The sequence below is a fragment of the Harpia harpyja genome, chromosome 4 (assembly GCF_026419915.1).
Source record: "Harpia harpyja isolate bHarHar1 chromosome 4, bHarHar1 primary haplotype, whole genome shotgun sequence".
In the NCBI taxonomy this organism is placed as follows: Eukaryota; Metazoa; Chordata; class Aves; order Accipitriformes; family Accipitridae; genus Harpia; species Harpia harpyja.
The window spans coordinates 43,006,979-43,032,623 of NC_068943.1; the positions used below are offsets into that span (position 1 = coordinate 43,006,979).

Sequence of the window (25,645 nt, forward strand, 5' to 3'; positions counted from 1 at the left end):
CTAAAGCTGGCCAAACGGAAAACTTTACTAAAGGAGAAGCTCGGATGACATTCCACCATCTTGTATTCAGCATATGGCTCTGCAAGAGCATACAGAAGTTACAAAAGGAAAAGCTACTGATTTATATGCAACATTTGTTTTGGTCTCTCCATTTCCTGAACTTCGGTATTTTATACTTGGATACTTTTATTTCTATTATATCTTAATTTATATAATTTACTTTCACCAGACTCAAAGTACTGAAATTAGCAGTTGCCATTCATTGCAAGTATCAGTTATAATAATAATGGTAGTCTGCCATTAAGATGCACTTTCTAACCAGGACTGAAATCAGAGGCATGCAAGAGAAGATTCAAGCATAGACACAGAAGCTGCTTAATCAACCAAAGGAATACCACTAACTAGTTTAGAATAGAGAGCGAAGAAGAGTCCTGTTCCCAAGGGGAATTTCAGTTGGAAATATGATTAAGCAAAAGAGATCCTGACCAGGACACAGCGATTCTTGCAGGATGTGCCACAAGAGCTCCGATGGCTCTTTCGGACCTTGAGCATGCCCACTTGCTGAGCGGAACAGCCCTGACCAAGCAGAAATTTTAAGTATGTGAGTGTTTCCATTTAGTTCAACAGAACTATTAACACACACAGGGCGAATAACATGCTTACAAATTATGGAACACTATTCAACATACCCCTTCTAGCACTTGTCACGTGTAAATATCAGACTGCTTCAGTGAGAGCGAGCACAAGGGGGGACAGAAGAGACAAATGGTGTGCCTCATTTTGCCGACAGGGAAACTGGAGCAGAGGCAAGATGATGATCCGACTGGTCAACAACAGATCCAGGTATAAAACTGACCTCTTATGAATTCCAGCTCCAACAGCCAGAACCTCGCTTCTCATTTGAAGGGACCGAGCAGTTAAGCACACGCAATGGTCTCAGCTCCGCACTTCGGCTTTGAAAGAGAAAAACAGTATCTGCTTAATTTTATCTACAGCCTCTTCTTGGCTGAATTTGGCTCCTTCCATGCTTTTTCCTCCTGTATATGCGAGGAAAAGAATATCTGGAGAGCCTCACTGCAGCCTCATTCATCTCAACTTAAGGCCCTGAGCAAGCAACGGCTGCAGAATTCCAGGACGGTTCCAAGCAGTTTGCCCTTCACTTGACATTTATGAGGCTGCTGAAGGACTAGAGAGAGAGAGAGAGAGAGAGCGCGCAAGGTGATTTTACCATCTGATAAGCAGGAAAGGCAATTTTAGAGCAAAACAAATGATTAGGATTCAATTAGCCAAAATAATCGGCAGCCCAAGGAGAGATCTGAAGGAGAGATTCCGGGTGTTGGCAGCAAACTCTGCAAAGCGCAGCATCTTCATGGTGCAAGTCAAAGAACTCTTCCGTCTGGTTGCCCTCAGAGGGGTTTCAATAAGCATATATATATATATTAGATAATAAAGTGATGGACATTTACCCAACTTTAAATCAAAAATTGATGCCAGAAGCATACCACATAACAAACAAAAAACACTAAAGGGGTACTTGTGCCGGTCTATCATCACACAGAGCTACAGCAAACCAAATCTCAGATCAAGGGCTTCATAATGACTCAAGTCAGTTTTTCTTCAAATAGTCTCCTTCCAATGTAATTTTCGTTTTTTTTGGTTTGGGGTTGGTTGGTTTTTTTTTTGTTACTAAAATAGTCACTTCACTTGTACTTTATACCATATTACCATTGAAGGTATTAACTCAGTGTGGCAGTGTGCAGTCCAGGACAAAAACTGGTAATGAGCTGATCTTGGTTCTATTTCTGGCTCAGTTAGTGACTACAAGTACTGTCTGGCCAAGTGAACTGCATGCAAGATTTTTCCTTGACATTAGTGCACTTGGGTTAGGCTCCTAACTGCTTACTATCACTTCCCACTACTGAAAAGCTCAGATAAATTAGCACAGAACCTGCTACTAACCACTTCGTTGTACTATGAAACCATTTACAAAATAAATCTACCAATACTGCTCAAAGTTGTTCTTCAGGTCATCTTACGCAACAGCATAACGTTTCTTCCTGTTCAAAGAGAAAGGTTAGAAACTGTACTTTATGAACAGAGGTTCAGTCAAAACGTTCAGAATATTCTGGATGCAGGGAGAGACGAGCGACCTATTAATACGGTTTCCTCTTCCTACCGCATCGACAGCAAATGGGAACATTCTGATTCGTAAGATCCATTTGCAGAATTTTTAAGGAGTGAAAGCCTCTTCCTTCTAAAATGTTAGAACCATATTTATATGTATGTGGGTCATCTTTGATGGTTTTTAGCGGAGGATTATCAGCACCTATTTCCTCCTTTTGAATAAAAAGCACAAAGAAGAAAGAGGTAGACGCAGAAGAATCGATGAAGACAGAAGAAAAGAACACTGAAATGTAACATTTTAACCTGTAACACGAAGGTCGAACAGCACAATATGCACAACAGCACAATTATGTAACTTCTCAACAGAACTACTTTGCTAGCCTTTTCCAAAACATTGAGGAATAATTGATTTGGAAACTTACCTTTCATTTGCGGTGCATTAGAACAAAATTCATTTTCACTGCACACATTAGCTCTTTGAAGTCTCTGCAGTTTCTATATAAAATTGAAAACTATTGAAATGGCTTCATTGTTTCACTGTGTAATTAAGGAGGCAAGAATCCCAAACACCCGCATTTGTCACCTTTCTGTATTACAGCAAGTGCTAATTCTCTACAACTGAGGGCAGAACGCATCCCTCCTATCCATTTTTTCACTAACCTGTTATTTTAGACTTCAAAGAAGTTGCCAGACTAGACTGCAAGGACAGAGCTATGTAGGACTAGTGTGATAACTTATGAACCCCCCTCCCTCCCCTCTTACATACTGGTGGCCCCGAGACACTGACAAATCAATTAAAAGGGCAGGTGTCATTAGCCTGGTCTAGATACAAAGAACTCCTGAAGTTGCAGCCCTACAGCATGCATAACTGAAACTGTCTAATGTTAATCTTTGCTGCTCCCTGACATCAAACAACTAATTTTAGCTCTGCTGTTCTGTAACCCTACCTAGTTCCCATCCCACCCCCACAACTATATAATAGATCCTTCCTTCAGATAAGTAGGGTGTTGGAACATTGAGAGTTTTTTTCTCACCCACAGGCACTAGCAAAAAAATGAACTACAGATTTATTTTAGGTAGAGCCTTTGGGCCTTATTTTCTCTGCAGGTTCCATATAGCAGGTTCTGTGGCTCAGAAACATTCCAGTCAACAAATCAGCATAAGCAACGCAGAAGGAACCACAAAAGGAAGGAAAATCAGATGAGCAGAGTTTTGTTCAGTATCCCGTTTATGGGACATTAAGGTCAGCTACCCACTTGCTTTTGTGCCTGCAAGACTCTTCAGTCATTTGATTCTCATTTTTAATAAAAGGTCCAAATTAGTATCCATCTAGGCTGGATTATGAGCTCCCCACAACTCCTAACAAGGAAGAATGCCAACAGCAAGCAGCACTACCCAAGATTTGAGGGGAGGGAAAGCCTGCCTGCCCTGCTGTTGTAGTTTCTGGCTTTCTGCAATTTAAAGCTCAGGGCCTGGCTCATTACAGTCCCTAAGGATCTCTGAGATAATGGTGATGTAAGACTGGAAGCAAAAGTTCTCTCTTCCAATACCGTGTCACAACATGAAGACGTGTACAACGGTATTAAAATATTACACTGTGACATGAAGATGACCTATTAAACCAAGATACTAGGCCCTGTGATGAGACAAACGTATGTTGTCGTATGACAATAACAACATACTAGGGGACTGCAGTATCATTTCTGATACCAGAATGTTGTACCAGAACAGTATGATGCTGCACTAGTACATCAGGACCTTGCATCTTGATACAATACAGTTATGTTTTGATGTCATAAAGCTACGATGGTTATACATCAGCATTCTGCTTTACTGCAGCATACTGCGACCACCTAATGACTCCATGGTATGCAGCTATGCTGTGATACGATACCAGATGGTGATGAGATCATTTTGGGCAGAATTAGGTGGCGTACTGCAAAAACGCATGACATCGTATTAGAGATCAGCACGTTGTCTTGTGCCAAAACAAGCTTGCACAGAGACTCAGAGATGGCCAGAGTTCCCCAATAAAACGCGCTATGTTATTTTGTGCAATCTAACAGCACGAAATGAACGGGTGGTCTAAAAACAGGCCAGAGCAAGTCCTCTTCCTAACGGTCAGAGTGGGCTGCTCCTGCTGACAGCATTCTGTCCCTGTACTACTGCCCTTCCTGGTACAGAAAGAAATCATGTGTCTTTCTGAGAACGGCTCCATAAGGAAATGTCCATTAACCCCAGCAGTGCCATCTAGAACTGGAATCACCAATTCTACAGCAAAGACCAAAAGATCTGTTTGTATGCCATACATTTGACGTGTTTTTTTTCTTTAGACAAATACTAACCCTGTAAAGCCATTTCATTGCAAATATTGGAAGCTGCACAACCCACATTAAAGTACCCTAACCGAGTCTGACAAACAGCAAAGAGCAGGGAACTCTGTATTCCATACTTAGATCTATGCTCCTCTAGAACCATGCCAATCAGTGCAGTAGTGACAAACACATAGACTTAGGTGAAACAGAACTTGAAATAACATCCTTAACTCACCCTTCTGTGCCTGGATGTTGCAACGCAATCAAATAAATAAAACCACCTGTAAACATCCTAGAGGGAGAACGGAGTAACTACTACAAAGATCCAAAATACTGTATATTTTTATTAAATAAGGCAAGTGATCAGAATATTTGACTTGTTTCTCTTTGGGATTCAGAGGAAGATGAAGGGGGGATGCTGAAGAGGTAGCTCAAGCAGGACTTAGCACTCTTCGAGCGTTTCGGGGAGAGCCAGGGGAACCGATCAGGACCTTTACTGCACTCCCCACCAGAACACACGCACCCAGGACAGCACAGTGCCCCTAGGACCCTGCCAGGAGCCTGAGACGGAGAAAACTCAGAGGGAAGAGCGTCACCTACTGAAACACCGGTAGCATTTCATCCAGCACACGAGTAATCTTATGTCCCCCATCCAGCTCCTGTATCTACCAGCCTCGCTTGCTTAGCTCTGAAGTCTGACAAAATTTACAGACTGGCTTCAACCTTAATTGTTATAAATGCTGTGATAGGACTGAGCACGCAAAAGCTCTCCAATTACACGATTAACAAAAACGTCCGGTGTTGCTCATGGATAGGTACAGAAACGAATGCAGTGGGGTGCCATGTTATTGCAGATACACATGATCACAGCATTTATAACACATGCTTCACTCTCCTGGTAGTACACTAAGCTATTATGCAACTCATAGCATACCACATAAAGCAGCAAATCAGTACAAGAGTTGGGGTTTTTTTTACTAAAAAAAAAAAGGGGGGGGGGAGAAAAAAATTGTGTAAGATTTTCAAATGCTAATGGCTATATCATTTGTACAGTCTATGTTACACATGACTGTGTACACATTGGAAAATTTCAAAGGCTCTCAGTATAATTAAAGAAAAAACAAAATTAGAGAAATTAGAAAAAGAGATGACCTATTGAGTCATCCCTGGCTCTAGTCCGTCCCCTGGGGCCCAGTACAAGATGCTTCCTAGTGCTGTGCTACAGTGCATTTATTTTTTTACACAGAAAAAAAAAAAATAGCAATAATAAATAAAACAACCAATGAAAAATAACTTCACTGTTTTCTCTCACTTTAAAGGCAAGGATCTCAAAGCACTAAATTCATACTGATGCAAAACAACAGACTTGAGAGGGAAGCTGTTATTTCTATGATTATTTCCTTTTTCATTACAGAGAAAAAGGATTAAAAAAAAGAAACAGGCCTGCACATTGCTCATCATCCACTTTACAATTTCAATCCAAAGTCACATTCCACTATTAACTATGGAACTGTTCCCATCTGATAAAGTTCCGATTAAATCAATTTCATCGCAATAATTCAATGACTATTTACTCCAACTAAGTAGTTTTGACATACTAGAGATTTAAAATAATTTTGAAACACTCAAGACTTTATATAAATCATTGCTGGCCAAGTTTATATTAGGGATACATATGTATATAACTGCATCCCTGTACGTTACGTACATACACATCTACCTACCCATATAAAATGCAAACTTGACCAACAAAAATATTTACACACAAACATTTTAGATACGCACACAGCTTTGTTGACCGACTTTTCACCCACACAACGTTTTCTTTCACTGCCCGCTTGTCCAAACCTGGAGAGTTTTCCCCCCAAACACCCAGGCACGATCAAAAAATTAAGGAGCACTTCGGTACCTTCCAGGAAGCTGTTAGTTCCCTCAACTCCCAACTCTAATACATTATTACAGAAACATGCCAGTAAGGTGCATCCCCAAAAGCAGCTACTTAAGGGACAAGCTGAGGAGGAACCACTCCATGCACGTAGGATTCAAAACATTTTCTCCACCTTTCTTCGGAAAAAACCGCACATGCTTATTTTCTCTGTACGCAAATAGGTACCGAGCCCAGACGCTCAGGTGTGCGGGTGCTATGTGCGTGTATACACAGATGCAAATTCATGCACAGCCATAGCGAAAGCTGGGAAGAGGAAGAGGAGGAGGAGGAGAAGGGGTGGCGGCAGCAGGAAGGAAGATGCAGCCAGACCAGAGGGAGGCTCACGGCAGCACACAGTCCTGATGCAGAGATGCCCGGACAGGAACGGCCCGTCGTCGCATCTATTCCCGCTGACTCCCGCGGCGGCTCCCTCCTCCCAGCCGCAGTCTGGCTCTGCCCCCGGCGGCCAGCACAGAGAGATGTCCCCTCGGCGGCGGTGCTGCAGCGGCCCGAGCTTTGCGGCGCAGGCACCGGCCAACTTAGCGAAGCGCATCCCTTCCCTCCGCCTCCCCCCGCCGCTGCGGCGCGCCGCGGGGCTGGGAAGGAGGAAGATTTCGGGGGGGGTGACCGCATCGCGCCCTTTCCCCAGCGCTCTGCTTACCAGGCGAGCTTGAACCCTTTCATTAGTACAGTCACGATAATCCGATGCCCGTGTCCTTGTCTGCCCACTGACAGCTCCAGAGGTCCCAGGACATATTGGAGGAGACCCGGCCGGCGAGCGTCCCCCGGGGAGCGCCGAGCCCCATGCGCAGAGCCCCCCGCGCCGGGGCACGGCCGCCTCCCGCCGTCGGCCCCCCCCCAGACCCCCGCCGAGAGGCAGAGGGCTCCCCGCACCAGCAGCGCCAGGGGCTGAGCCGCCCCGCTCTCTCCTGAGCATGTGCAGCACCGGCAGGACAGCGCGTCGCGCAGCATGCCATGGCAGCCGGGCGGCCCCGCCGCGCCGCCCCCCCCGGGGGGGAGGGGGGAGGCGGCACTCGGTCCCCGCCCGCCCTGCAGCGGGGCTCCCACCCGCGGCCGCGGCTCCCTTCGGTGGGGAGCTCGGAAAAGGGGAGCGCGCCTGCCCGGCCTCTCGGCCCTCCCAGTGGTCGGGCAGGCAGAGTGACCCCCGCCCCCCCCGGGCTCCCTCTCGTTCTTTGCGTGGGGATTAACTAACCCGCCGCTCCGACTGCAGGCTGCGTAACAACCGCTCCAGAAAGCGAAGGGAGTGCTTAATTGAAAGGGAAATTTTCAGAGAGGCAGGAGACAAGTTCCTGCGCTGAAATGGAAGTGGGGGGGAGTCTCTTACCCTCACGACACCCACCACCAGCATTCGCCCAAACAACAACAGTCAGTGGTACAGCATCACTTATTGCAGCAGAGTCAAGACCTCTTCCCCCACACCATAAAATAAAGATCTTTGGCACCACAGCACACAGAGGGCTGGGCACCCTGGGCAAGGCCTGACCAAAAGGGGGAAGAAGGGCCAGTAATTACATCACCCTCTCGTTTCCTGCAATACACTACACTTTCCCTGGGAATTCTTCTGTTTATCTTGCAGGATCTAAACATAGCCTACTGCTCCACTGCCCAGGCACACAAATTGTTAGGGAAAATGGCAGTATCTCTCAAATAACCTACAGTTTAACTATTGCTTAGTAAAGGATCATCTAAAGAACTTCAAAGAGTGAAGCTTGGGAGTGTCCGAGGGTGAACACACACCCATACTCCCCACACCACACATCTTTGGTCTAGGGAAAGAAACAGACTCTTGCTTATGAACCTAGGATTCAGCAATTTCAGGGGTGGTAAAGGAAAGACAGCAGTCAGTTATGTGAAAATAAAGAGATTCTACTATCCTGAAGGAGGTTTTTTTTATGCTATTTGTCATTCTTTTGCACCCAAACTCAACGTCTGCACCTACTCACACCCCCCCTACCCATGCCAGTAACTGCAGCTGATGTCTCCATAGGGAATGATACAAAAATCTTGACCTTTAAAATCACCACCTCCATTCTGTTCACCTTACAGTGGAGAGGGGAGTACCAGGGGTACTAGTTCAAAGTCTCTGTTCTGGTTCACAAAGCTTTCTGTGAAATTTGTCCTTATTGCCTGAGGAAACATTGAGACTGGGATGCCTACGTCCCCTTTGGGAAGTAACAAACACATGCTTCTCCACTTCCATATTTTGCTTAATAAAAGCACCCAATCTTTTTACTCATTCTCCCAAGTCCTGAACAGATGGACAAAAGCAAAGTTCCAGTTCTGAATACAGCAGAAAGTCACTTCTGTAGGGCTTTGGTCATTCCAGGGCAGGTGAAGGGAAACAGGATCATGGCAGTGGGGCTGAAGTTTCAGAAACTGTGCAAGTAACATTGAAATGTCTTTCTGGGGAGGTGAGTCGCAAAGCTCGACTCAGTGCTAACTCCCTCCAAATAGCTTCCCAAACACTTGTGACATTGCACCATTTGCTTCATTATTAAATACCATCATGCTTGGTGTGACTGCTGCAGAAGGAAGCAACTAGTGTGAAACTGCATCTTGCATAAAACTGTCTTCCAGTCTGTTCGTGGAGAAAAGTGATGGACGGTACCCTGCAGGAGAGCCCCACACAAGGCCGAGAGACTTGAAACACCTGCTTTGAGAATTATTTCCAACATGAACTTTATGACATGCCTTTTTGTTTATTTCTAGACAAAAAGCATTAACTTAGCCCAAAAGCTGGGCACATGCATTTCCACATGACAAACAGCATGGGAAAAAACACACTCAAATCTCACCCCACATAATCCCAGATTCAGCACTCATTAAGTCCAACCTATGTTGGATGCCTGGCTTAGACTCTGCTTTTCTCCATGAGATGCTTTGCATCTGTGGCCTGCAGGTTGTCAAGGAGGGAAGCAAATCACAATGCTGTAAAATGGGTCAGGAGACCTGCAAGCTCAGCAAATCTGGGACAGACTAATGCTGCAGAGTCACATGTTTAGAAATCAAAGCTCAGGCAAGAAAGGTATTAAGAGATAAGCAGTCATGTACTTTTTTTTTTTTTAAATAACATGAGAGTTTGGAAGTTATCAAAGGAGACAGACCACTTAGAAGAAAGCATCTGTTTAAGCATCTGGCTTGCAGGTACAGCCACCTCTGCCACAATCCAGCTGGGATCTGCTCTCTCAAATCCTCGCAGCAGGAGCCTTGGTGAAGGGACCGTGGGTCACCCACCATCTTCACAGAACCCCAAGCAGATGACCCTGCTTGTCACTGCTATTTACAGCCTCAATTCCACATTCACTTGACTGGTCCACCTGTGTCAGCTAATGCTGCATGGGCAAGCCCTTTCCTTTTTCTCCATCCTTTGCACATAACCACTCCAGGGGAAAAAAAAAAAAAAAGATATTAAAATTTAAGTAACAAAAGAGCATATGTAGGTATCAAGAGAGATAGGCTATGCACAGCCACCCTGTCCACCTCCGCAATGCTAAGAATACTTAGAAGGCATACGCAAGTTGAATTCCAGATAAATTATCTACCTACTCCATCCCGAGCATCCATCCCACAAAACAGGAAAATGGGAAAACAGAAAAAGGCATAGTCAGAACCGCAGCTTGGAAGATCCAAACCCACTTCCGGCTCTGCTACAGAACTCTGTTTTGAAAATAGGTAAATCCTATAATCCATGTCTTTTCACTCACCTGTGGAACTACAAGTTGTAAGGAGACATTCCTTAAATAGTTGTAATAAGCATCAATGATACATCGTTTTGGATTTGTATAAATGTCAATATAAGTGACAAATCTTTGATGACTATGTTTTGCATGCAAAAGACCTTTCCCAAGCCTTTGTTATTGTGGTAAAAATTCTTTATTTTTCCATATGAATAGTAAAAAAAAAAAAAATAGTAATAAAAGCATAAACATTGTTTTTCCTTTTAGTTTGTTTTCATGTTTCATGAAAACAAGCATAATGGTTGAAAACAGTGAAAGATTTCTGAAAGCGGGTGTCTTTTTGGCCAACATTAGCTATGACAAAATCCTGAAAACACCACAACAATATTGTCTCCTTTATGTCTCACCTACCACGGCCTCTCCTCCCTTGCCTAACCAAAATCTCTGAATTCAACAGCAGCTCTGAAACACACAGAGGTGCCCTTCACTTCTGCCGAGAAAGGCAGTAGTCCCCAAAGTACAAATGCTTAACTAGAGCACCAGGATCATCAAACAAGTTGAGCGCCTACAACTTCTGTAACCCACCTCTCATCAGCCCGTCCTTCCTCCCTCACCCACACCTCTCCCTCTCTACAGGATGCTGCAGTTGTGCCTCTCATGGCCCTCTGTTGACTGCCACCTCTGTGCCCATATAAAAACTGCATCTTTTGCCTCTTGCTAAACACCACCCTTCTCTACACCTGCTCCTACTTCCTTCTCCTCTCATTTCCTTCTTTATTTCTATCCCTCCTCCATCAGCTATTTCGTAACATTTTTGACTGCCTTCACATCTTTCAGTGTTGTGTTCTCTTCTCAGCTCCCTTTCATATCTAAAGTCATCAGATCACCTTCTTCCCTCACCTCAACCCAAGTTTTTCATGATTTCTTCCCATACCAATCTCCTTCTTTGTACTCATTCGTATTTGACCTATTTACAAAGCCACATGTATATTTTCACCAGTGACCGCCCTTCATACAGGATGTTAGATTAAATGTTCATAATTTTCCCTTCTAGCCATAAAATCTGTGAGTCAAAGACTTTGCTTATTGCAATAGAATTTTGATTGTTTGGGAAACGGGTCTCCTTTTTTAATTGCAAAATATTAGCTACATCATTTGCGAAGCATAAACAGTAAATAAGAGTAAGACAAGTTTACATGGTGTCAGTTGTCCTGCCTCATCCCCTGTCCCTTCCCCCAGGCAAAATTCTCAAACTTCAGAAAGGATTAAACAAGATAATTTGGATCCTGGCCTACTGCCAGTAACATTTTGAGTACTTCTGGTCCAGAGCAAGAATACCATGAATACAGCCTCCCTTGTGGCTTCTAGTTGCTTCCACCGCCAGTCAGGATGAGGAAGTCAAACAGCACACACAAACACTAAAAACAGCAACAGAGTAAAAACCATGCAGAACTTTCTCAAACTGAAGACAGACTTGGAGATTATGAGTAGCAGAAAAAAGGAGTTAGAAAAAAGAATGGATGCTTTCCTGACCTGTAACTGTCAAGGAGCCGTGAATGGAAAAAAAAAAAAAAAAGTTAGGGCTGCAATACACAAAAACAGAGTTACTTTTTTTCCTGACCTCCAGCTTGGAGGAAAGAAATACTAAATGGTACTGTCCAGATGAGACAGTGCTTTACATGCCCTCTGCACAGGCAAGAACATCTGTACAAAGTGACAGGCAGTAATGAATTAGGTCTTGGTGTTCTCTTGCATTCTGGTCAGGTGGCAAGAAACAGGCAATTTGTACGCAGCATTTATTTTGCCTCCCTTGTCAGGGCCTGGATGAAAGCTGGAAGCACAGAGGCAACTACAGAAATTAAAAGTCATACAACAGTATTTAACAGTTAGCACTTTTATTCACATACCAGCTGTTTTGCATTACCCTATCATCCTTTTCCCCTTACACATACTTCTCCAAGCAATTCCAGCCTGAGCAACTGCTACCTAATAAAAGCCAAGGAAATAGTCTCTAAGCAAAAGCTTTGCAGTACTGTAAAATAGGCATCTTGTCTGGCTTCGCTCATCATTCCCATTACAGCTCATAAGAGGAACACATTTCCTTCAAGATGCAACAAGTAAACCAGGTGCTTAAATATCTCCCCCCATCCAACCCTAAAAGGTCTGAGGACTTCCCATGTATGTACTTGCAGTACAAGGAACAAGAAACTTTCAGAATCAGGGCAATGAAAGTCAGCTGATTTATGTTCCTCATTTCCACTAGCTGATTACCTGGAAAGTGATTCATGCTTTCCCAGGAAGCATTCTAGCTTCACATTGGCCTGATTTTTCTTTTTTTTTTTTTTTCCTCTTTAACAGGTTAACTACTTTTCCCATTGGCACTCAGCAGGGAGCAGGGACAAAACAATCAGGGTTAATCAGGGTTCCTACTTTTAGCAGGGCACCATATAAGCAAAGCTGCCAGGTGACGTGACACCATGTGACAATCCCAAAGCAAGGTGCCCCATAGCATACAAGGGACAAAGTTTTCTGATTCCACTAACAGTTCTGAAAAGCCTCAAGATGAGGATGAATGATTGATTACCCTGGGATTAAAACCACAGGCTACAAAATAGTAAAAGCTGCACTCCTCTATTTTTAATGCACTAAATATGGTACCATTCTTCAGCATGTCAAGAAATGCCAGTTCTTGAGATACCCTGAAAGGTGCCCCAGCAGAAAAGGAAGTGACAGTGCAACACAATGGAGAGCAGCCATGGAAGTAACATCCTGATATTACATCCCATGGCTGCTTTTGGCATCATGTCAGACTGAGAAAACAAATCTGTTAAACCTTCTCAGTTCTTTGCTAGCCCAGGGCCCAGCCTAACCCCAGCAGAAATTAAGCAAAATGAATAGCACCCCTTGGAGGCTCCAAACCAACAGTAACAGACACAAACTCAGAAAAGAAAACAGACCATGGAAAAACATTTGGGTTTCAACACAGAATAGGGGACTAAACATTAGCACTTGCCATAGTATAAGTCCAAATAAACCTGTACACATTCCAGTAATATTTCCATCATAACTAATTTCCAAGACATATCTGGTTTAGAAGGTTCAAACTAGATTCAGTTTTTCACTCAAGATACATTTTCCCAAAAACATACTTTTTCAGGGGTTTTGTTTTGTTTTTTTTTTTCAGTTTTCAGTACATTCACACTGAGATGGTGCTTCAACACTGTAGATCATGTTTCCCTTTAATTAAAACCAAGAAACTATAAAAAAACCCCAGGTACAGACAAAAAGAATTTTAAAGTGACTTTGTTGGTTTTGTCTTTGAAAATGTCTGGTTTTCAACATAGAAAAGCTGGAGTCCCTCAAAATGCCACAACAGCTGCTATTGAAATGGAGTATCATTTTCAATTGGCTCCAATGCCACTGGCTCTTCAGCATTCTCAGTGGTAATTTTTTTTCAAGTACTACAACTGTAAGTGGGTTTGCAGTGACAAGCCGTTGAAGCTTGAGCAAACATGATAGTGAGGATGATTTCACCTTTATAAAGCAACATTTATCCAGAAGTACTTCACACAATTTATTGACAGACACTAAAAACCTCAAAACCTGCACTGACATGCAACCCAGTCCCAGGGCAAAACAGGGCAGCTGTTCACCAGTGTCACCCAGGCTTCTGGAAAACAGAATTGAAAAGTCTACAGTATTTAGAAAAGTCTACAGTATTTAGCAGAAACAAACGTGAAAAAGGAAAACTCAAACTCAACTTGAATTCTAGCCAAGACATAAGAATAAGCCCTACAATCTGTTAACAGCACCACGGGGGGGGGGGGGGAGGGTAACCATGGACTTCTACCCCCAGGTAGAGCAGTTGCGTCCTGGAACACAGCAAGCTATATTGCCATGCTAGAGCATCCAGTTCAGTGCAAGCTCAAAAGCAGAGGTTTAAAACTAGTAATGCCATTTCCCACTCTTTCCAAGCTACAGGTCTTTTCAACCATGCTTAATTTCAGACCCTGCTGAGATTAAAGCACAAGATACATTTTTGCAGACACATTCCCTGCACTTTAGCCTTGTTCTGATGCCAAGGGAAGTCACATTAGTGGCAGGCTCATACTAGAAAACAAACTGTTTGCTGTGAAGACATAACCAGTGGCCCCTGCCACGAGATACAACCAGTCAATGGTGAGGCAGCCTTGTACTTCCCAGGTCTCACATGGGCTTCATGCTGAAGCCATGCATGGTATACATCTCCCATTTCCACCTCACAAGCCCATCTCAATCCATCCAGTTCCATTCCTACAGATTTCCAGTCTGCCAGCCCACAAGGAAAGGAAAACCTACAACCTGGTAAAAAGCAAGCAGCACAGGCAACAGAGAAACCTCACAGAAAAGGGCGGATGCATCTATAAGCTCGAATTACTTTCTCACTCGGCACTCCGCCGAGATCCTTTAAAAAGAAAAAAAAAAAAAAAAAACCGAAAGGAAAGAAAGAAGGCTGCCAAAAGGCATTTCTACGCACACAACGTCCCCGGGAATGGGAATCCTGCCCCTAAAGCACCCTCTAGTGTCCCTTTCTCATACAACAGCAAAGCAGGCTTCTGCCAGCATCCCCACTCCCTTCTTGGCTTCATGGACAAACTGCTACTGACAGTAATGCAGACTCCTGTATTTCTCTCCCACCCACGACCTTCGCCTAGAACATCAACATTTCAAGATTTTCTCAAATCTTACAAGAAAAGCAACAAACAGATACTGTGGCCACAATGTAACTTCCTCCCAGAACCTGAATCTCATCATCAACCCCAGCACTAGTACCACTCCCAGCATCAGGGAAAAGGGTCAGGAGAAAGTAAATATGTTGATAGACAAAGTAAGAAGTTGCCAAGCGAAACCACTTACGCACAGTGAGGCCGGCAGCATTTCCATCCTACCTTTGCTGTCGCCATATCAGACGTCTCCATGTTTTCTGCTTGGCCTATTAGTAAACAAGAGCATTGAAGGAGAAGGGAGGGGAGAGAAAGGGAAAGTCAAAAGAGGATGAAGAAGAGAAGACAAACAACTTGACAGGAGGATGAGAACAATAAGAAAATTACTTAAGAGCTAGTCCCAAGTTTTCCGTCCTGCCCCCAAAGTTGGGCAGAAAAAGCATCTCAAGCAGATGGTCCCGATTTAGATACTTAACTGGAGTCTGGCACATGACCTCAGTCATTGCCACCCCCCCTCCCCCGCCCCAACTCCTCCCCCCTGCCACCACCCAAAGGTCTAAGTAGGATGCTGAGTAACAGAGAGGACCCTCCTCCCAGCTTCCTTTTGAAGTCTGAGCTTCTGCAGGGAGCAGGCAAGTCACCCATCTTCCAGACATGCTGCTCTTTCTCCTTCTTGCTCTATGGGAAGGGAGAGTGACACAACCAACCCCCCAAATGGGTACTTGAGGAATCAGGAGAAAGGATGAAAGCAAGTGGGTTCTGGGCAGTGCACAGGTAAAGGAGGAGTGATCAGACATGAAGAAGATGGAAGTAGGGAAGGAAGAGGCAGCTTCTGAAAGGAAAGAGTGAAAGGGGTCAGCCAGACAGGTAGAGAAGCAATGGTGCAAAATAAGCATACCAGAGACAGACCATTTGAAGAGAGAGATTTGCACGTGCACAGAAAAAAATGCAAGGTGGAAGCTAGTCATCTGCACCCTACTGAGAACACTCACCTCAAAGTAACACTCAGAAATGATTGGGCCTAAACTAGGAACTCTTTGGTGCACACTCTCAGCTCAGACTGAAAATATCAAATCATCATCTAAGGTAAAATTTGTCCCAGCATCCAGAGGCATCCGTAGCTGCCGGGGCCCTGCCTGGCTGAGGCGGGCCCGGATTGGTGGAGTAGAGTGACTTCACGCCGCCCCGTTCATCACCGAGCTTCTCCCTCCCCGGTCCTGCAGGCTCCTCCTGGCCTACTTTACTACAGTAAATCAGTCTGGAGCCTATTAGCTAGCCAGCCCAGGAACCGTTGTACACAGCTCCTCAGAGCTCTCTGGCACTAGCAAACCAGACAGACGTGAGCAATTCTGGCTGGGAGGGAGGTAGAAAAAACACCGCAGAGCTCAGTCAAATTAAGAGCCTCTGAGGGCTCGAAATATCACTGCTTTAAAGTGCTTATTCATACAACACTGCAGCACGCTGCGCTCAGGCACACAGCAGGCACCACAGTATAGTACACAAAGACAAGGGGCACCGGCAAATGATTTACAACACACTAAACTGTTTACGCACGTTGAAGGGCAGCTATGTAGTCTCTGCAAAACCATACCACTACTATTCCCTTGCGCACAGGCATACACACACGCACACGCATCCCCAGAGCAGACCCACTGCATTTTATTATAGTAAGTATTTTGCAGTCCTGCCATTAGTATGCACTGGAATCTATGTAACAGATGTCACTATCATGCAGATATGCAACGTAAACAGTAAAGAGGGCCCAGCAATCCACAGACAGACAACATTACTTAGCACTTAAACCACCTCTAACAAGGGCCATCAGTATACAACATACACAGAGAACACTCCCACCGAGTCCTGTCTTGGCATACAGGAAACGTGTAATTCTGTTATGTGTTGCTGTTGTGATGCATTCATGCAGTCACCTGCGTACACAAGTCAAGGGTGGCACACTTCACCCTTTTACGGAGCATATTCAAATACACCAACCTCATGCTTGTCAGGGACATAAAGCCCATCTTAGGAGCATATACATATTTCTCTATCTCCATCCCAAGCATGGCTGTGCATATAATGCAGCTTCAACATACCTGATCCAATGCCACGTAGGAAAAATACCACCACACCACCAGAGTTAGTTACACTCACTAGGATAAGGATTGTCATCCTTGTTGTGCACTAGGTGAATTTCCAAATACCTCCTATGCTATAACATTGATGACAGTAGTCCAAAAAGTAACCATAAGACATCCAGTGGTTACAGAGATACACAAACAGCAAATGCACACACTGTGGACAATCTACTCCCCAATCCCTCTTTTATGGGGCCACTGAAGTCCCTTAATGGCAGCCTACTCATTTGTGTGCATTTGGCTACAAGTATTCCCAGCAGCATGGGGGGGGAAAAAAAACCCCAAACCAACAGCCTCATGAAGGACCTTCAGCAAATCCTAAGCTAGAGAACCAGTAAAGCCTGACTTCGCAATTCAGAAAAAGCTGAATTTCCATGTTGCAGTCTTTTTACAGCAGAGGCTATCTGTAGTTCCAGCAGGGTGCAATAGCTCACGAACTTAAGAGCAAACAGGAAACATCTCCTGAGGAAGTCCACTTCTTGGAAGGGTACAACCCACTATGACACACTTGAGGTCTGGGTAAGAATTCAAAGCTCTATAAATAGCTACAGCAATAGTCATGTTAGCTCTGGGTTTGAGCTTGTAATTACTTCCAAAAAGGTATCTTACAAATAAGAAAACATTGCTTGTTATAAGCAGTACCTGCAAGTGTCACTGTCCCTTCAAACAGTCAAAAACTGTCACAACTCACAGCCATTAGGGCATCCTTTGTATACATATATCATTGTGGCTTTACTACTGCCCATCATTACAGTTCTAGCTTTGCTCTAACCAGAGCAGAGGCACCTCTGAAAGATTCATGGTAACAGAAAAATTTACTTTAAGTACCCACACAGTGGAAACAAGGGGCTTAGAAGGCTCAGACAGATTAGTTCCCTAGAAAAGGTGCATGACCTGCAGGCACAGAATGCAACATGCTACCTGTGAAGCGCCACTTCAGCTACAATTTGATTCTCCCATATTGCAAGAAAGGAAAGTCTGCAGGATTTGGGGGAGCAGTTAAAAAAAAAAATTAAAATAAAAACCGAAAAAAACCCCAAACAACCAACCCTGTGCCTCTGTGAAACATGCATGCAAAACCTGTTAGTAACAGAACTAGCAGGAGGGAAACCTAGAAGCAGATCAGGAAACATTACGGTGAGAGAAAAAGAGCTGCTACAAAGAATGCCAGAATGCAAGGAAGAGATAGTTTAACTGTTATGCACCTTAGTGTACAAGTATACAGATCCCCAGGAAAATGTGCCAGATGGATAAACTCCTGAATCCCTTCTGAAGTCAGTGTTCTGCAGCTCTACAGCCTCTGCTGTCAGAGAAAATCATATGCAATCACAGCATCTGCAAGCTAGGGCACACCTCCATTTCCCTGGGGGGGAATCTCAGAAGGGACTCCCTCTTTGCTGCAGCAGCTGGGAAGTCACGTGAGACTTCATTTCCAGAAAGAAAATATGCATTTCACACTCTTGGCATCATGGGACCTGTAGTCAAACTGTACACAGAACAGAAAGTGCCTGTAAGCCATTTCTTTCTAAGCTATGTAAATACAGTGTTTGTCATGGCATGCAAGTTAGAACTTAGGGTCTTGGAAAGGACAGCAATGTAGAACAGCACCACAGCAGAAGCACTGTACCTTCAGCTACCCTGGAAGAAGAGAATAGAGAAAAGATCCCCTCCATCAAAAGGTGAAGAAAAATAATTCCCTAATAGAGACTTTGGAGAAGGAAGAATACTATTGTGTAAGGAAAAAGAGGGTCAGTATCAGGAGGGTAGAAACTGGGATGATTCAGATTGCTACTGCTGCTTTCTTGAGCAAGAGGGCTGCTGCTTTCACACAGAGTCTTTTGGCTCTTTTTCCCTTCATTGTCTTGCATGTTTTGAACTCTCAGCCTTCCATCTGCTTGAGATGGTGCAATAACCTCTCCCACCCCAGAAGAGACTCATTCACTCTGAAAGGGGCAGGCTAACAACAGAATACTTCATGACTCATGGCATGCTTCATAGAGAAATTCCTCCTTGATGTGAATTTGACAGGAAATGAAAAGCCATCTTCTAGTTTTTACTTGCCTTTGCAAATAACTTGCAGCCACAGGTGAAAAGGCAGTAAGACTTCATTACCTTGGGCGGAAGTATTATGGCCAGATCATCTCCCTTTTCATTTAGGTCAAGTTATTCTGAAATAACTCATGGCATGAAAGAAGTCACATCACACCATAGCCCAAGACCTTAACAGAACACGATTTTCACTCAGAATAATGCTGAACATCTTGTCTTGACAAATCAGAGTACTTTACAGTGCCTAACAGCCAAGACACTTCAGATCCTTTGTAACTTAGGTCTTTCAAAAGTACGTCAAGCTAAATCTTTATATGGAGTCCAACAACCTTCAGTCTTTGGGCTGACACTGCCCAAGGGATAATCCATAGACACACATAGGTAGCACACCAAAGAAACAAAGCCTTCTGTAGTCATCTGGACCCATGGGGCATCTAATACAATATCCTATCCTGGGCAAAAAACTAACCTCGTGTGTTTCAGGTAAATGGGTGAAAATCTTGTAGCAAGAACATACAACACAACATTTTGGCTTTACGAATAAAAACCCTAGAGAAATGGCTGCAAATTCTTATGAGGAAGAGAAAGGTCCTGGATCCTTCATTTTTGAAACCTGAGACAGAAAAAAGTAGCTAAAGCAGAGGCTCCAGACCCAGGTCTTACACACAAGCTTCCAGTTGGCAGACAGAGAAGTATTCCACATCAGCACTGAAAGCCTCCTACAGCCCAAGACACTCACTACCCCTTGCATGTGCAAGGGGTCTTCCAGTAGCAGTGGCATCAGCAACAGGGCAGAACAAAGGATGCCAGGCTGCAAATACAGAAGATGCCTGTTTTCACACACTGCTGCATACCACAAAGCTACACTCCATTGGGGAACCCAGAATAAAGATCCCTAGTTTCTGAAGGGACTGACGCATGGCAGGTGCTGCACAAAGCAACAGCCTACTCAAGCTCACATAAAGAAGTCAGAGTGCTTACATCTCTAAGCCTGAAGCAAAGATTCTTTTTCAGAGTAAAGAAATAACAAAATCTTATAATGCTGGAAACTTTGTTAGACCCATATGCCTCAAGCAGGCCCATATTACATATGGCCTACCATGTAAACAAGAGGAAGGGGTTAGGGAGAGAAAGCACATAACAGAGCATACTACAACCAAGGATTTGGCACAGGGTACTTCAGAAGGCAGAGAAAACAAGCAGCAGAAAAGGCTTAAGGAAAAGTATTAAGTCAAACTTGCAGGAGAACAGGGGAAAAAAAAAAAAAAAAAAGGCAGAGGGGCTCAAGGACTGACCTTGGCTAGTACCATTACAATGCCTGACCTTGTTATGATGCATGGTGCAGTGGGGAGACACATGCTGCCATCTTATCACCAAAACGCACAACAAATACTCTGCAAAGGCCAAGAAAGAAATGGGTGGGAGGAAAAACAAGGAAAGAGGAGAAGGAAAAGAAATGCAGAGGTCAGTGAGCACTCACACGGTTACAGTCATCTGCAGAAATGGGGAAGTCTGTCCAAGTGCCAATGTGCTCCCCAGCACCCTGAGGAAGCGTCACTTCAGCAGCAAGGGAGCAAAACACTGTTGAATTGAAAGAGGATAGAATCCCAGCTTGTTTACACACGCACAGTAGTTTTGGGGGAAAAGTGGCACAGAGCAGTGACCTCAAAATCCACCGTGGAAAGATGTAATTCCACCATTGAGACAGTTCTAGGACCGCTTTTGCTGATATTATTGTAGCCACTGCAGTTGGCCTCAGAGGAAAGGAGCAGTGACTAGGCTGATGAGAAGGCAGAGCTATGGAGAGATCTCCAAAGAGCTTGATCTGCGCAAGAGGCATTGGTCTTCCTCTGCTCTCAAATTTCTTCCATCACAGGCAATTCAATTTTAAAGGCACAGCTGCCTTTAAATCTCTGCCAGATATGCTGCTGCTATGAGATAAGACACAATTAAGAATTCTCTATAGAAACAAAAAGAATTTGAGGTTAATTACCAGAATGAAATTCTCAAGGCCAGAATTAACCAGCTACCATTTTTCTTGAACTAGGCTGCCCATTACCAGGTGGAAGCTAACACAGCTTTTCCCAAGTCTCCTGAAACAGGGGGAGAATAACTGGTTTGAGCATCAACACCACCACCAGTTTTCTTCTTGGTAAAAAGCATGAGTGTTTAGCTCAGAAGGAAGCCAGAGTATGGCCTGCAGAGATAGAGTCCATAAAACCATGTTCCAAGCCCAGCTTGACCCATTATAAGGAACTTTTTCTGCTCATTGCCTTTTCTGCCAGGACTCTGATCCACTAGTAAATAGAGCAGCCTGTGCAGCTCAGTCTGAGCTATCAGGTCACTATAGGGGAACCTGTGTACTTTATGCTTGATGATTCAGGTACCCCCCATGTCTCCCACCAACAAACCCGCATCAATTAACACTTCTTCCCAGGGACACACAGATGAGCTCCTCTTACTGTGTCCAATGCTCTGCTAAATGGGGTTCATCTCAGTGTGGAAAGAAGTAAGTAAATAGAGGCAGGCACAATACAAAGTTACAGGGATCTCTTTGTGAAGTACGTAACATTTAACTACCTCTTACTTTAAGGAGCTCTTTGTGCAGTGCGTTTCCAAATAGCATCTCATTTCCTGTGGACATGGAATGCAGCAAGAATTAAGAACATACTTACCATCACCACACGATTCCCCTCCTCCCCACCCCCTATTGTTTGTTTATTTTGTATTACAACTCATTTTGAATGCTTACTATTTCCCCATTTAGACAGCCAACTATAAAGTGTAAAGACGCACGTATTTTCCAAGGTAACCATTGCAAATACTTGCACACACCAAAGATACGTAGCACTAAAAGCATGGAAGAGGCTATGATAAAGTGCTTATGTACTGACTGCAAAGTTACGAAAAAGCTGATTTGTTCAGGGACTTGCATTGAGAGCAATCTGTACAACAGATAGCAGCTATCGTACAAGAGCAAGAGGATGTTTCACCAAGCAGATCCAAAATAATTTGATTTCCCAGTTCAGACAAGTGCCCTTAGATTTTGGGGAAATTTTTCTGTCCCTACAGAAAAGTAAGAAGAAATATCCTGCACTCAGCAGCTAGGTTTCAGAAACAGCTGATGACTGCACTGTAAACAAGGGCCTGTAAAGGTCTCTGTAAGGGCAGAAGCACATGCATTCAAGCTGAAAAAAGCTATTCCCAGATCCCCTTCCACCACTCACATAACCTGCCAGAGTCTCAGGGGAAGCTGAGGCAGCAGCAGCATGGGTCAACAGCACTTTCTCCTCCAGCTGCAGTCTGAAGCTTAGGCAGAATGATCAACCTCCCTCTGGGCATTCAGCTTCCCTAAGCAATCAGCTAGAAAGCCAAGGCTGTAAACAGCAATGCCAGTTCTGATTTAGACATATACTATGGTCCCAGATTCTCAAAAAATTGAAGTAGGAGAGCTAAAAAAAAAAAAAAAAGCCTTCAGTTTCTGCCCTTCAACATAGGCCAGTCCTGTCCATCAATTTATTGGCTCAACAAGTACGTTTTAACTTGCTTATCCCTGCAATACTCCTCCCTACCTAGTCACTTGAGCATTTATCTTCTTTTCTGTGCCCACTGTGTGTCAAAAAAGTCACTATAAATTAGGAGATTTTGCTCCATCTAATCTCCAGGATAATTAGGTAAAGCTTGAAAGCTTTGAGCTCTTATTAACAATCGAGGCAGATTAAAGCCATAGCAACTCAAGCAGATACTGCCTTGAGACACCCTTCTCACTCCACTGCCTGGTATTACAAACCCCTGTACTAAGGATGGCAAAAGAGATGCTATGTACTCCTTACAGACACCGCCATCTCAGTCTGCTAACTTGAGCAGTCAACAGCAGCACAAGCTGAGACGCTGTATGATCCCCTCTTCAGCTGGGATGTCTGTTTGGCATCACATTTTAGTCTTTTATTGGTGATTACTAAGTGGATACACAGGCCTCATTTCTACCTCCCAGGCAGTATTCTGAAGAGAGAAACGCCCCTTTCAAACTGGCTTTTTGGCTTCATAGGCCACAGAGAAGCTAAAGGACAAGTTCTGTTATCTGCATTCTCCCATACTATTTGTCTGCTCCATCAACTGACTGTTGGCTTAGATTTACAGTTTGAGTTCTGTGCAGATAAGATCACCTTTTGCTTCCACTTAAATAGCACACCAGGTCCCAGACTACAACCAGGGATCCTAGGCATTGCTGTATGCAAATAATATTAACAAAACATTTCAGTAACACATGGCAAACTAGATTTGCAGTTATTCTATCTGGGGGGAAAAGAGAGGAAGGAACCTGGTTAAAGACCAAAGAAGAAACACAGAACTCCAGAATGATATTTTGAGATGTGCTTTTCTGCTGTTCGCCCAGAGGCTTCCCTAAACATCCCTGTCCCTTCACATGGAAAAGGGATTAGAAAAAGGGGACTTGAAGAGCTGTACACCATCCCATCACATTTTCTCTTAATACCACCTTTGTTTTACTGCAGTGCATTAATCAGCCACATCACATAAGATGGAAGCAACAAACAACGTACTTTGAGAGCTTTTCTTTGCAGTGGAAGCGCCAGGCACATTCACGACATGACTCATAGGTACATCTTGGTTTCTGATGACATCTCAGTTAAAATGTTCCCAGTATGAAGAAAGGTGGGTTTCTCTGACAGGGAGACAAAGAGGTATTGCCTACATGATGCTCTTTTTGAGGAAACCCTGCACTGATTTCTAGCATCCATTCATTTCTACAAGTGTTATCAGGAAGGGGAGAGATCACTGGTGCAGTTAAAATTCCCAGACCCTTCAGTTTGTGCACATGCAATAAAATTGGAAGGATAGTTATAGCCCCTGGATGTGTCCCAGGACACACCCCAGCTTAAAAAGGCATCCCCATCAAAAGGGATGTGTTCCACACCTTGGGAAACTCTGGCCTAGAGATTTAAAGTAGAAGTCTGCAATACAGGTTCTACAGCAGTCACTCCCTGCATCACTGCATAAACCTGGCCACGCACTAACAGAATTAAGCATCAGGCTCCCTAGAAACTCCCTCACTTCTCTGCATCTTTGAAGCCCCTAGCTCTGGCTGCAAGAGGCTGAAATCAGTTAAGTTCTGAGACTCTCTGATGGCTAATTTTACAGCAGGATTGAAGTTTTAGTGCTGCAACAGAAGCCCACAATGGCCTTGTCTGTCTTTATTGATCTTGCCCTTTGTCTGAAAATGGTCTAATTGTTGACCAAATAATCTCAAAAGGCCCTAAAACAGGCTTAATACCAACACTTTTCCTCTCAGAATGCCCTCCTTCTCCACATCTGGTTTAAAATGGAAGGAGGTGCAAGCAGAACAAATCTAAGTTAGTCTTCTGAACAACCGGCCTCGCTCTCAACAGCCAGTTGGCATCTCACAGCAATGACTACTTAAAAAGAAGTCCTGGGTAGAACATGCAAGCCGGAAAACAAAGCTGGAAGTGCAATACATTCTGCACCACAGCCACGGCTTGACTGTAACGCTCATTGGTAGAGTTGAGGCAGCAAAACCTGGGTACTTCAAAGCACGTTATTTACACCAAGAAACCCTGTCCAAGGAGTACAGGGAAATATCTTTGAGTAGCTCACACCAAGCTGTAGATACCAGCATGCTCTTCAGCATCCAGCTGGTAGCCTCACTCCCTCAGACCTGCTGTTAGCAACACAGGGAAGGCTCCAAGGCACAAGTGAATGCTTTGTTGTAAGGTGAAACCTTGCTAACTGCTCAGCAGCTGACAGCATACTTCACAAAAAAGCCTGCTAACAAGGGCCAAGGAGGCTTACATACAGAACTGGAGACCGATGAAAGGGGATGGTTAATTATAATGCATCCCTTCTCTGCCACTTCTCCACATGCTTCAAGACAGCTGCCATAATATTCTGAGAATCACAGTACTCCCAGAGGATACAGAGCTAATGGGGTGACCATTACTTAAGGTCTGCAAGTGAAGTACACTTACACAACTGAAACTTCTGGTCTTGGGAACAGGAAGGAAGGGTAAGGAGTCTGCCCAGTGTCTCAGGGAAAAAGAAGGACATTAAAACGCCTCTTCACCACCTCCTCATGTTCCTGAGCATCACGAGCTAGTGACGCAGCCATGTGAGGTCTGTCAGACCTCCTCTGCATTCAGTGATATGCAAGGCACATTAGGGTTTATCTAATCTTAACTAACACTAGTCCAATAGAGTCAGAACTGATCAGGAAATGGAGGAGCAAGATCCAAATCCTGGTTTGTCCTACTGTTATATCTAGTGTAAGATCATGCTTTTTCTTGTGAAGTTACATTACTGATCTGCATACACAGCTTCTCACACTACAAGCTCTGTCTGAGAGCTAACTGTTTTTAGAAGGGAAATAGGCAGGTATCATTTTGCCATGATGGCTTGGAACAGAAGGCCAAATTTTAATAGTTATTTCTTTTTAGTGATGGTGGGGATTCACACAATCTATTTTACCTATTGTCTGCACAAAACCTATCCATGATATCAATAAAACTGTCTCAAGAGTGGCAATCAGCTAATACCCAGAGGTATGATATTTGACTACGTTACTCTAGAGAGCATAAAACTACCCGGTTCTCAAGTTTGCTCTGAACTCTTCAAAGCTTCAGGCTCCCATGTGCTGAGCAACAACCACCACCAGTACAGG

At 44.1% G+C, this 25,645-nt stretch overlaps 1 protein-coding gene across 14 annotated transcripts in view; it reads right to left on the reverse strand.

Moving 5' to 3' along the window:
- Window positions 1–25,645, reverse strand: part of GRAMD1B (GRAM domain containing 1B) — a 142,461-nt gene that overhangs the window by 59,281 nt on the left and 57,535 nt on the right. For 2 of the 14 annotated variants that reach the window (XM_052786451.1, XM_052786453.1), the window contains one exon: window positions 14,993–15,036. The exons of 10 other annotated variants lie outside the window; for them this stretch is intronic. Coding sequence is in view for 2 of the 4 variants with exons in the window: in XM_052786453.1 (XP_052642413.1) it covers window positions 15,009–15,036 (28 nt within the window). In the remaining 2 variants the exon portion in view is untranslated. Of the gene's footprint in view, window positions 1–6,348; window positions 6,777–7,027; window positions 7,214–14,992; window positions 15,037–25,645 lie in introns of those variants that run through there. 2 more of the 14 variants (XM_052786445.1, XM_052786448.1) reach the window with 2 other exon arrangements.